Source organism: Trichosurus vulpecula, chromosome 6, assembly GCF_011100635.1.
Source record: "Trichosurus vulpecula isolate mTriVul1 chromosome 6, mTriVul1.pri, whole genome shotgun sequence".
Taxonomy (NCBI): domain Eukaryota; kingdom Metazoa; phylum Chordata; class Mammalia; order Diprotodontia; family Phalangeridae; genus Trichosurus; species Trichosurus vulpecula.
Genome location: NC_050578.1, coordinates 218,710,481 through 218,723,127, shown reverse-complemented (window position 1 = coordinate 218,723,127; position 12,647 = coordinate 218,710,481). Strand labels below are relative to the sequence as shown.

The 12,647-nt window shown below is 40.8% G+C and overlaps 1 protein-coding gene across 1 annotated transcript in view; it reads left to right on the top strand.

Moving 5' to 3' along the window:
* Positions 1-10,984, top strand: part of SPON1 (spondin 1) — a 380,307-nt gene extending 369,323 nt beyond the window's left edge. Inside the window, exons 12-16 of the mRNA XM_036763668.1 lie at positions 997-1,167; positions 1,530-1,697; positions 3,539-3,703; positions 4,525-4,788; positions 8,825-10,984. Of these exons, the coding sequence (XP_036619563.1) occupies positions 997-1,167; positions 1,530-1,697; positions 3,539-3,703; positions 4,525-4,788; positions 8,825-8,988 (932 nt within the window). The 3' untranslated portion in view covers positions 8,989-10,984. The remainder of the gene's footprint in view (positions 1-996; positions 1,168-1,529; positions 1,698-3,538; positions 3,704-4,524; positions 4,789-8,824) is intronic.
* Positions 10,985-12,647: the final 1,663 nt, after the last annotated feature.

The window sequence follows — 12,647 nt, the reverse complement described above, 5'->3', positions numbered from 1 at the left end:
TCACCATTTGACAAAAATTGCTGGGAAAACTAGAAAGCAATTTTGCAGAAACTAAGTATAGACCAATATCTTACACCACATACCAAGATAAGGCCAAAATGGATAAATGGTTTAGACATAAAAAAATTATATCCTAAATAAATTAGGGGAGCATGGGAAAATGTACCTATCAGGTCCATAGATAAGGAAGGGGTTTATGATCAAACAAGAGCTAGAAGATCACAAGAAGTAAAATAGATAATTTTGATTACATAAAATAAAAAGGTTTTGTAGAAACAAAATAATGCAGCCAAAATTAGAAGGAAAATAGGGAACTGGGGGGGGGGGAATTTATAGCAAATTTCTCTGATGAAAGTCTCATTTCTCAAATACATGGAGAAATGAAGCAAATTTATAAAAAATAAGGTTTATTTCTCAATTGATAAATGGTCAAAGGATATGAACAAGTAGGTTTCAGAAGAAATCAAAGCCATCAATATTCACATGAAAAAAACACTCTAAATCACTACTGATTAGAGAAAGGCAAATTAAAACAACTTCCATCCCCAACCTAAGAGTACTTTGTGTTTCACAGATATATCTATCTATTTATCTATAATGACTAGATAGGGTTAGGATCTGGACTTGTGATTTCATTGATACAGGGAATTCCCAACTAGGGAAACTCCCTCCACCAATGCTGGTTAACACCTTTTCTGGAACTTGAGGTCTTAGAGAGTTGCCTAGGGCATTAAGAGGTTAAGTGACTTGATCCCAGGTCTTCCTGGCTCCTAGGTTGGCTCTCTATTTACCACATGAAATTGCCTCTGTATTCTCGTGACAATTAAGTCTATACACCCTTGACTTTGAATTTTTCTTTTGCTTCCTTTCTTTGATATTTCTTTTTTCCTGCCTTGGATTCCATGGAGTAGCTAGTGTTTCCATCTATCCCGTAGCACCTTGATTTAGACACGAGAAGGATGGCTGGGAAACCCAATCTCTCCCTTTCCATTGTAGATGGCTCCACCTGCACCATGTCGGAGTGGATGACCTGGTCACCGTGTAGCATCTCCTGTGGTGTAGGGATGCGTTCCCGGGAGAGATACGTGAAACAGTTTCCCGAGGATGGGTCTCTATGCACTGTGCCCACTGAGGAAACGGAGAAGTGTACTGTCAATGAGGAGTGCTGTAAGTGTGAGGCTGAAGGTGTCTGTCTCTGGTTGTGACAGATAGCTTAAGGCAGGGCTTCTGAACCCCTTTTGGCAGTCCGGTGAGACCTCTGGAACCTTATCACAATAATAGTGGTTGCCTACATTCTTTATGGAAGGAGACGCTAAATTCCAGTTGGAGGTTAGGGGAAAAAATAGATGTAAATTTTTGTCCCATCTAAGTTCACAGACTCTGTGAAATCTTATCCATGAGCTTCTTGGGGTGGAGGTGGGGGGCGCCTGGAGCCTCAGGTTAAGAACCCCTGCCTTAAGGACTTATTAACCAGATATATTTGCTAACTCTTCCTCATTTCTCTCTTTCCCTCTGACAAAACTGACCAGCTCCCAGCAGCTGCCTTACAACTGAATGGGGAGAGTGGGATGAATGCAGTGCCACCTGTGGGATGGGCATGAGAAAGCGACATCGGATGATCAAGATGAGCCCGGCAGATGGCTCCATGTGCAAGGCAGAAACCAGCGAGGTGGAGAAGTGCATGATGCCAGAGTGCCGTGAGTCATCAGCCCCCACCGAGAGCCAGCAAGGCTCAGGAAAGTGTCTTTGGCCCACTTCCACATGTTGCATCAGCCAAAGGCATCCCTCAACCCAGCCTTCCTCTCCAAATAGGGAGCCTGAGCCAAGGCTAGAGGATGCTACTGCCAAGAAGTCTTTGCAGGGTGAAGCTAGTGGCTCAGGGCTCCAGCAGGCAGGCAGATGGGCAGTATCCAGGGAAGATGGGTTTCCTGCAATACAGCTTGTCCACTGTCTCAGTGGAGTACCGCAACTCTAAGAATACTAAGCTAGACAATTTGTGCCAGCACCTTAACATAATCTGTGCATTCTGGGAAGTAAGCAACTGCATAAAATAAAGTAGCGAAAATAATATTTTAGAGATGAAAAGGATCTAGGTTCAAATAATGGCTCTGCTACTTACTACCCGTGTCACCTTTGAAAAGTCACGTAAGTTCCCTGGGCCTCAGTTTCCTCAGGAGTAAAATGTGTGGGCCAGACTATATAAGCTCTAAGATTCCCTCCAGTTCTATATCTGCAATCATAAAAAAGTGTATAGTCCAATGGGTCCCAATGGTTTTTTAGTATAAAGATCCCGAACACTAAAAAATTGGACACGTGATGGCATTTGTGGTATTAATACCTATTCATGGGGGGGGGGGGGGAACAAACTGATGACAAAAACTATGACTTAGCTAGACTTTAAAATTAATTTGTACTTTATTAATTATAATAGCATCTATATACATTTGAAAAGAACATAAATGTGTGAGACATTTATATAATCTACAGAAGCTATGTTTTCTTGTTTTTTATACTGAGTTATCTAATAAGCTACCTAGTTGATTTATAAAATAAAGCAATTTTGACCAAAATTGATCAGTATGTGTGAATTAAGCACCTATATGGTGCTTCACACATAAGGAATGGCCCTGTAATTTCATCAATATAGGGAATTCTCACATAAAGAAACCTCCTTTCCCAAAGCATGCTGGACCTTCTCTGCAATTTATAATTTTTGATGGTTGTAAGGGACACCAAGAGTTTCAGTGACTTGCCCAGAAGCTGGGCAAATATAAAGCCAAAAAGGAAACAGGTCTTGCTCCCCAAGGATCTTAAAAGATACTTTGGGGAGACAACACATGCAAATGGAATTATATGCAAAAAATCTACTATCAATATCTGTACACACATATGTATATACCCTAGGTAAGTCCCTCAACCTCTCTGTGCATCTGCTCTCTCATCTCTAAACTGGAGATGATAACAGCACCTACCCCACAGAGTTGTTGTTAGGATTAAAGGATTGGAAAGGACCTTAGGGGCCACCTACTCCAAACCAGACCTAAAGAAGAATCCCTCTACAACATCTCTGACACCTGATGATCTAGGCTTTTCTGAAATCATGGGCAACACCCTTATTTTTTAGATAAGGAAGTTGAGGGCCCAGATGTGTAACCAAGATCAGACATCTAGCGAATCACAGAGTAGAGATTTGAACCCAGGTCCTATACCTCCAAATTCAGTGCCTCTGTGTTTACCAATGCCCTGCTGAGTGTCAGGTGCTAATGTCACATTTCTAGCTACCTGATAGAATAGGATGGGATGAAGAGGAAGGAGAAGCTTCCCTTAACAGTCAGTATGAGTAATGTATTGTGCAACTTCTTATTCCACAATGTCAACTGTTGAGCAGATACACCACCATATGGGCCAATGCCATCATTTCATTTCTTTAAAATACCCTAAAGAAAACTTGTCTAGATATAAGTCAGAACTTCCAAATCAGGGAAACATACACCAAAGGGGGCTTATTCTTATTGCTACCAACTGGCTCTTGCACTAGATACCATCCCCTGCTTGCTGTCTGCGTGGTCAGAATGGAGCGACTGCAGTGTGACCTGTGGGAAGGGAATGAGGACCCGCCAGAGGATGCTGAAATCTCTTGCTGAGCTTGGAGACTGTAATGAAGAGCTGGAACAGGTGGAGAAGTGCATGCTGCCAGAGTGCCGTAAGTGCAGCGAGCTGACCTTCTGTACACATGCCTCTGCGTCTCCCTGGTTCCTCTCCCTCTTCCCCCTCTCTTCTCCATCTCCACTTCTTCCTCTGTCATCTGGAAAGTGGAGCCCTTAAGATAGGGCAGCTCTCTGGGGAACCTAACTTGCTAACCTTTAAAGATGTGAGATTTAAAAGGGTTTCCAAAGAATGCAGCCAATCCTTAATTGTATAAAGGTTGGATACCCATTCAGTGGCATCCCACTCCTACTGTCATTGGTCCTCTTTGAGAAGGAAGGTTGAACAACTACAATAACAAAGGCTGAATCCAAAATTGGTAGATTTTCCTGACTTTCTGTTCCCCTAAATTCCCCTGGCTATAGCTAGCACTCTGATCCTGCCAAGACACAAGCATACTCTTCTATAAACGTAAGTTGGACTCAGGGATCTAAAACTCAGTTGCAATAATCAACCAGCAAGCAATTATTAAGTACCTACCATGTGTCAGGAACTAAGCATGCTCTGTACTATATTTTAAGATAATTAGAGAGCCTTTAGTTTCTTTTCCTTTCTTTGCCTTTTTGGCATCACCTTTGAGATGCCCCTCCCCCTCAATTAAAAACAGAAAATAAATCCCTCCTAACAAATGAATATCACCAAGCAATCGTTTATCTTTCTAAGAATAGGCCTGATGATGTTAGCTTCTGATTTCTGTGACTAAAAGGTGTATTCTAGACACACCACACATGACCAGTTCCTTGGTAATCACTGAAGGAATTCACAAGGAATAGTAGGGGTCAATTTCCACTGGTAACTCTTGTTTTCCTCCTTTGCCAGCCATTGACTGTGAGCTCACTGAATGGTCCCAGTGGTCTGAATGTAACAAATCATGTGGGAAGGGCCATATGATCAGGACCCGAATGATCAAGATGGAGCCACAGTTTGGAGGAGCTCCCTGTCCAGAAACTGTTCAACGGAAAAAATGCCGAATTAGGAAATGCTTGCGAAACCCGCTGGTCCAGAAAATGCGCTGGAGAGAGGTCCGTGAAAACAGGAGGAGTGAGCCCCTGAAAGAAGAGTCTGATGGTGAGCAGTATCCAGGTATGTTCCTTCAACAAGAGGCCCAGGCTGTGGGCTTGCCTGAGAAGAGAAGCTTAGTCTTCTCAGAAAAGATTGTCTTAGGAAGGGGAGTGCCCTTTGAGAGAGAAGATTTTGTGATTTATCAATCCATTAACAAGTATTTGTTAGGTGCCTACTAGGCACCATACCCTGTGCTAAGCATTGGGAATACGAAGTTTAAAATAAAAATAAGAAAAAGAAATTTAAAAATCCCTGCCTTTGGGGAACTTACATTCTATAGAGAGAGATATACAACTATGTGAGTATACTCAAAGCAGATACTGCTGGAGCCATCAGGAAAGTCCGATGTAGACAATTGAGCTTTGAGGGGAACTGGCAATATTAAGAAGCTGAAGTGAAGAAATAATACATTCCAAGTGTGGGAGATGAGATGCTGTGTGAGGTATAACATATTGCCTAGTTTGGCTAAACCATGGAGTCCATAAAAAGGAGTAATGTGTATAATAAGTCTGGGCAGCTGGATATAGCAGTGGATAGAATGCCATGCCTGGAGTCAGGAAGTCCTGATTTCATCTGGCTTCAGACACTTAGCCTCTGTGTGACCCCGGGCAAGTTGTTTAACTTTGTTTGCCTCAGTTTCCTCATCTGTAAAATTAACTGGAGATGGAAATGCCAAACCACTCGAGTATCTTTGCGAAGAAAACCCCAAATGGGGTCACAAAGAGTCAGACGTGATTGAACAACAACATGAAATAAATGATAAGTGTGAAACACCAAGAAGGTCATTTTGGCTGGACCATAAAGTATATCAAGGGAAGTTATGTAGACAACCCTCATGTTAACAATAGCAGTGTTAATCTGGGATTTCCTTCCTGATTGTGAATCCTGTCTTTTAATAAGAAAATCTCAAAGGTTTTGTTGTTGTTTGCGTTTCTCTGCTTCTCCGGAGTGGCTCCCCAGACTGTTCTTGCTCACAGTCCCTGTTATTCTCGATGGCTGGCTGCCAAGATGCCATTCTTTTCAAAAGTGTTAAGGGATTTGGGCTAGATCATTCAAGCTATCACTGGGGCAAGTTTTCTCAAGACGAAACAATCCAGAGAAATCAATAAAAATTTAGTTATATCAGCAAGCTGATAGATACCTCACTGAGCCAAGGGCCATACAAGGCCAGAACGATGGAGATGAAGCTGGTTGAAGGGCAAAATGCCATTAAGTTCAACAATTAATTGGCATTGTGACTTTAAAATAATGCCACATGACCCCATTCAAGTTATAATAAAGCAGTAATGTGTTACATTCATGTCCAGGAAGTTACATAACATGATAGAGCTGGAATTGTAAAGGCTCTTAGAGGCCATTTAGTCCTACTTTCCGACCACTCATTTTGCAAATGAGGAAACTTGAGACCCAGTGGGGTGAAGTTCCTTGCCCAAAATAATACAGATAGTAAGCATCAGAGCTGGGATTTGAACCTAGATCTTACTCCAGAACCTGTGCTCATTCCAATGTACAATGCTAAATACAACTCATGGTTTAGCTTTGTTGTTGATATTTCTTTCGTATCTGATTCTTCCTGGCCCCATTTGGGGTTTTCTCGCAAAGATACTAGTGTGATTTGCCATTTACTTCTCCAGCTCATTTTACATAAGAGGAAACTGAGGCAAAAAAGTTAAATGACTTGCCCAGGGTCACATAGCTAGTAAGTATTTGTGGTCATATTTGAACTCAGGCATATGAGTATCCCTGACTTCAGGCACAGCACCCTGTCCACTTTGCCATCCATGGCTTAGTACTTTGGGCTTAATCAAAACAGGTATAATCTACGAGGCTGCTGTAACAGCTAGCATGTATATAGCATGTTAAGATTTGCAAAGCATTTTATATGTATACATATGTACATATATATATATATATACATATATTATCTTTCTTGAACCTCACAACTCTTGGAGGTAGGTGCTATTATTAACCCCACATTTCAGTTGAGGAAACTGAGACTTGAGAGCCTGAATGACTTGCCCAGAATCACACAGACAGTAAGCATCTAAGATGCAATTTTAGTTTAAGTCTTCCAGACTCCACGTTCAGCACAAGAGACACTAAGACACCTAGCTGCCTAAAACCACAAAACTCTGCCTTGTCTGTCTGTCTCTCTCCCCTCCCCAACCTCCTTGTTTATGTTGCTCCCCACCCATGGTTGCCATTGGGAAATTTCAGCACAGTCAGTTGGAATTTATTAAGTGCCTACTATGCGCCTTATAAGCACTGGTGAAACAAAGAAATAAAAATAAAAAAGTAACAGTCCCTGTGCTAAGGAGCTCACAGTGTGATGGAGGAGACAATGTGCAACCAACTATGTACAAACAAGATATATACAGGATAAATTGGGGGGCAGCCTCAGAGGGAAAGGGCTAAGGTCAAGGAGGACTGGGAAAGGCTTCTTGCAGAAGGTGGGGTTTTAGCTGAGACCTGAAAGAAGCCAGGAGGTAGAGGAGGTACAAGGCTCCAAAACAGCTCATGAATATGTCCCAACAGATGTGACTTATGAATAATAATATCCAACATTTATATGGAGCTTAGGACGTGCGAAGCACTTTACAAAATATCTCATTTGACCTTCGCAACAACCCTGAGATGTAGGTGACATTATCATCCTTGTTTTACAAATGAGGAAGTGAAGGCAAACAAAGCATAAGTGACTTGCCCAGGGTCACACAGCTACTAAGTGTCTGAGGTCTGATTTGAACTCAGGTCTTCTCTGACTCCAGACTGGGCGCTCTATCCACCGTGTGCCACCTAGCTGGTAAATGCCCCCACCCACCTGGTCCTCTCAAGACTGACCATAGGCATGCACAAACCCTTTCCACAGGAAGAAACAACCAGTCCCAAACAAACACTCGCTAACCCGTAAACTATTCAGGCTGACCCAGAACTCCCCTCTACACAATTGCCTGTGTGGTGCTTGGTCCTGGGAGCTCTTTTTAATTATACAAAAGCAATAGAAAGGATCTTTGAGGGATCCCCGTTTTGGGGATGGTACCTCAGGAATTGGTATCCCTTTAAAGTCAAAAGGAGCATAGGATACTAGACTTTGATTAGGAGGGGACATAACTCATATTCTCACCCCTCTATTTCACACTTTAGGATACTGAGGCCCAGAAAGGTTAAGTAACTTGCCCAAGGTCACACAGGTGTAAATAACAGAGCTGGAATTCAAACACGTCTCCACTAGACTCCATGTCATGAGCTCTTTCTGTGGTCCCACACTTTATTTTCATTACCAACTATAATACAAAGTGATTAAGATCAAACACTCCCCAGACATTTCTCTTCATAAACCATGTTCCTCACATGAGCATAGCTTCTAATGCATCTTCTATTCCCTTGACTCAAGTTCTTATAGCAAAGGAATGGCTTCTGAGCCTTGAAAAACATTTTAAATAATCTTTCATTTTACTCCTTTGATCCTAAAGCTAATACATTTTTCTTAGGCTAACAACATAATACAAAAGCAACATGGAGTTGAAGGAAGGAAAACCTGGATTCAAATCCTGATTCGGACACTTACTAGCTATGTGACCCTAGGCAAGTCCCATCACTTTTCTCTGACTCCTCATTTGCCTCATCTATGAAATGAGGGGATCGGGTTCAATGGTGTCTAAAGTCTAAATCTAGGATCATTTTAACTCCTAGTGAGGACGTTAGCCATTAGTGAACCAAATAAATCATTGTGATGGGAGCATAGAATCACATACAAAATTTAGTTGGAAGAAATCAAGTATTCTAACTCCATCGTTGTATAAGTGGGGAAACTGAGGATCAGAAAGTTTAATCGACTTGCCCAAGGTCACAAAGACAGTGTCTGGGGTAGGATTTAAACCAAAGTGTTCTGATCCTGAATCTGGTACTCTTTCTACTGTACCCTTCTGCTAGCACAGAAATATACAATACCACTTGCAATTGGTATGAAACATTAACCGGTTACCAGAGTTTAGTTACTGAACAGGTCCTGGAAACTTTACCAGAATGTCTCAATAAATGTTTGTCTCTGTTTTAGGCTGTAGGATGCGCCCATGGACTGCCTGGTCAGAATGTACCAAACTTTGCGGGGGTGGGATTCAGGAGCGCTACATGACTGTAAAGAAGAGATTTAAAAGCTCCCAGTTTACCAGCTGCAAAGACAAGAAGGAGATAAGAGCATGCAATGTTCACCCTTGTTAGCAAAACACTGGCCTAGGCAGTAACACACTCTGGGCTCAATGGAAAGTTGGTTTTGGTTTGGATTTTTTTTAAGGAAATGCAAATTGTGTATATTAGTTTTCATTTTTGCAGTGTGGTTTGCTTACTAGGCTTGCTGGTGCAGGCAATGAGTACCTTTTACAAATACTTCCTCACAGATGTGTGCTGGGCATGGCCTCCCAGAGCTCCAGCTAGCCCTTTAGTACAGAAAAAAAAAATCCTAGTGGGACATTGTGAGTCACTGAGTACTAAAACAGACCGTCTCCATGACTGTACAGGAGAAGTAGGCCAGTGTTCTAGGAGAGAAACAGGCAGAAAGAGGAAGCAGAAAGGTAAGAAAGACTGAGGGAAGGCAACTTGTTTCATATGGAGAAGCATCTATGTATTTGAACAAGAGTTAATGCTGCCCAAGCAGTGTATTAGTGACAGCCCAGGAGTATGGAAGGGTCAAAAGTCATTCTCTGCTAGACCAAAGGGACCACTCTCCTTCTCTTCCCTGGTGTAAACCAATCTTCTTCAGGATCATGGTCCATTTCTGATATTTTTGTTATTAAGTTTCTCATCGGATATCCTTAATATGGCAAGACCTATATGGGGACATCAGCACTTCCATTGGATTGATTCATTTTCTGATTAAGAAATTATGAACATTTATTTTTATTATATTCAGCTCAAAATACAAGAGTTATTAAATACGTATCATTCTCTAGGTTCCATATGGCACTGGGAGCAGGGTGGAAGGATGCAAAGATAAAAAATAATATAATCTCTGCCCTCCAGGATCTTACAAATTTTAGTAGAGAGGATGAGACATTATCGGGTACTGGTAAAAAAGAGTGATTGATGACTCATATTTTAAACACTGGTTAGAAGTGAGTTGGTTTTTTAAAAGTCATTTTTTTCTTGGTCTTTTTGTTATATTTCTTTTAGAAGCCAATCTTTTAAATTTTTTTCTTTTTTTTATGTGGGGATATGCACTCCTAAACTATTCTCATGACATCAGGACTGTGAAGGTTGCTCTGGGCCCTCTCCTCCCTCAGGTTGTCAATCATTTACTCAAGCTGTCTCTATACAACTTTGTCAATTTTAAAGGCTTATTCATTTTTAAGCATTTTTTAAGAAATAAGAAAATAATTTTCAGTTAATTTTTTTCATTATACTGTTTCCTGAATTTTTTCAAACCATCTTTAAAATACCTCTAAAGTATTTTAAGATATCTCTTAATCTGAAAAGTATATTGTGGCAACCCAGAGGCTGTCAGAGATCATGATACTTTCCAGGGAAAATGGCTCTGATTTGAGGGGAAGCCCCAGTCTATTTCCAAATCTTTATCTCTAGGGGGATTTGTCATGAAAGCCTGCAGTGATGGGCTTTGGTCCTGGGACCCAGGAATATACATAGTGGCAGAAACCGAAGTGCAAAAGGGACTCTTCTCCCTAATGTCCCCAAACTCCACTGTGCATTACAAATTACCTTGTAAATAATGACACTCTCTTGGAGGATGACTATGTGGCTCCAGGGATCCACCTCCTCTGCCTCCATCCCAGACTGTTCTCCTTCCTTGAAGGCCTTGGTGCGAAGGGACCAATATCCGGGACTAATTCTGTCTATTTGTTCCTTAAATTCCAGGTTAACTTTCATACCAGGGCTTTTATTATTCCTCACTCCAAATATTTACATGGGGTCTGTATGAAATATATACAATTCTTTGAATGTCTGAAATTCTTCGAATACCCATCCTTAATAAAGAATTTTAATTAAACTTGTCAGGACAGTTTCAAATATGATATACAGAAGCTCTGTATGTGAATATATACATTATTTTCTTTAACATAGGAGACTGTTCAATAAAGATGTCATTGTGGTTGCCTGGCATGTTTGTTTTTTTAAGCTAACCAACACTCTGGCTATTTGAACTGTCTTATTACAAATCCCAGCAAACTCAACTATTTCCAATAAAAGATTCAGAGTGACCCAGGCTCCTCTTCCATCATTCTATCCATCCATTTGCGACATTCACTCAGCTTCCTAGAGAACCTTTGAACTGGCTTCATATGTTCCTATGTGCTTTGGGGGAGTTCTCTGAATTTACAGTTTATAGGCACAGATCACTGCCTGAAGGCACTGAGAGTTAAGGGACTTGACCAGGGTCACAAAGTAGTCATCAGAAGCAGGATATAAACCCAGATTTTCCTGGCTTCAAGACACACACACATCACTGTGTATATATTTACTTGTTTGTTTTCCTGGACTGGTGTTTTCAGTGAAGTAGGGAGCTTCTAGTGAAGAATTCCTTCTATCGATTGCAGATTAGCACCATCAGCGATTTACAGGCTTCAAGAGCTAGCTGGTAGTTACACTGAGAGATAAAGTGACCTTCCTGGGGTCATTTGGTTAGTATATATGAAAAGCAGGGTCAGAACTCATGTCTCACTGACTCAATGGCCATCACACTACTCTGAATTCATAGGTGTACTTTAACATTTCAGTAATCCATTAATTCTTCAACATAGGTACTCCCAGCAGAGTTGATCACACTCGTTAGGACTTAGTAAGTGAGTCTCAGGAGTTGCTATGGCCCAAAGATTTATTACCCTAAAGCCAACTTAGAGGGAAGCATCTCCTGACTTGGATTGTACTCATGCCACATAGTCCATTATTACCTAGTCCATCCTTGAAGCCTTTTGAGCTTGGGTAGGACCCATAAGATCTCGTCCTTTGCCAAAGTCTTTGAGAACTCATAGTCCCCTCTACGCCACAAATCAAACATCTAAATACAATTTTAGGACACATACCTATTTATACGCACACACATATTTATATGTATACACACATGCACATACCAAAAAATATTTGCTTGTTAATTTTTTAAAAATAGGAAGAAAAAAATTAAAACATTGTTTCTTTATTAATCCAAGAAAAAACTCTTAGTTAGAGGGCCAATTTATTGGAAGATCACTGTAATCTACTTCTGATTGTCCATCAGCCAAGGAAAATAATGATGCCACTATACTGGTAATTCATTAATTCTCCACTGACAATTTTTACACTTCACCTACCTGTCTATGCTGCTGAATTCTGGCACAGTAATTCCAAGAGGCTCTATCTACAACAACATGGTAAAACTAATTCCAGGACTTCCTGCCAGCACCACAGGAGTCATTTTGCCTTTCTTTTCTTAGATGGCTTGTGTTTATTTGAAGAATAGAGGGTAAAATTGTCACAAATATCTTTCTTACTAAGGTATTCTCTGAGGTAGTTTGATTAGTAAATAAACAATATTCAGAAAGTTACCTTGTTTACTTGGGCATCTACTTAGGAGTAGCATACTCCTAAGAAGAATGGCATATTGATAATGGACATAATGATTATAGATATTCCCATCAACTGCAGTTCAGGATTTTTTTCACTGGTCATATGGTCAAGAAGAAGTTTTTAAAATGATGATAATAAATAGCTTTCATTAAAGCTTTAAGGTTTACAAAGCACTTCACACTTGTTCTCTCATATGAACCCTACAACAACCCTGTAAGAAGAGAATTATATCCATTTTACAGATGAGAAAACTAATGCTGAGAGAGGTCACAAAGAGAGTGTCTAAGGTAGGATTTGAACTCAGGTCTTCCTAACTCCAAGGCCAA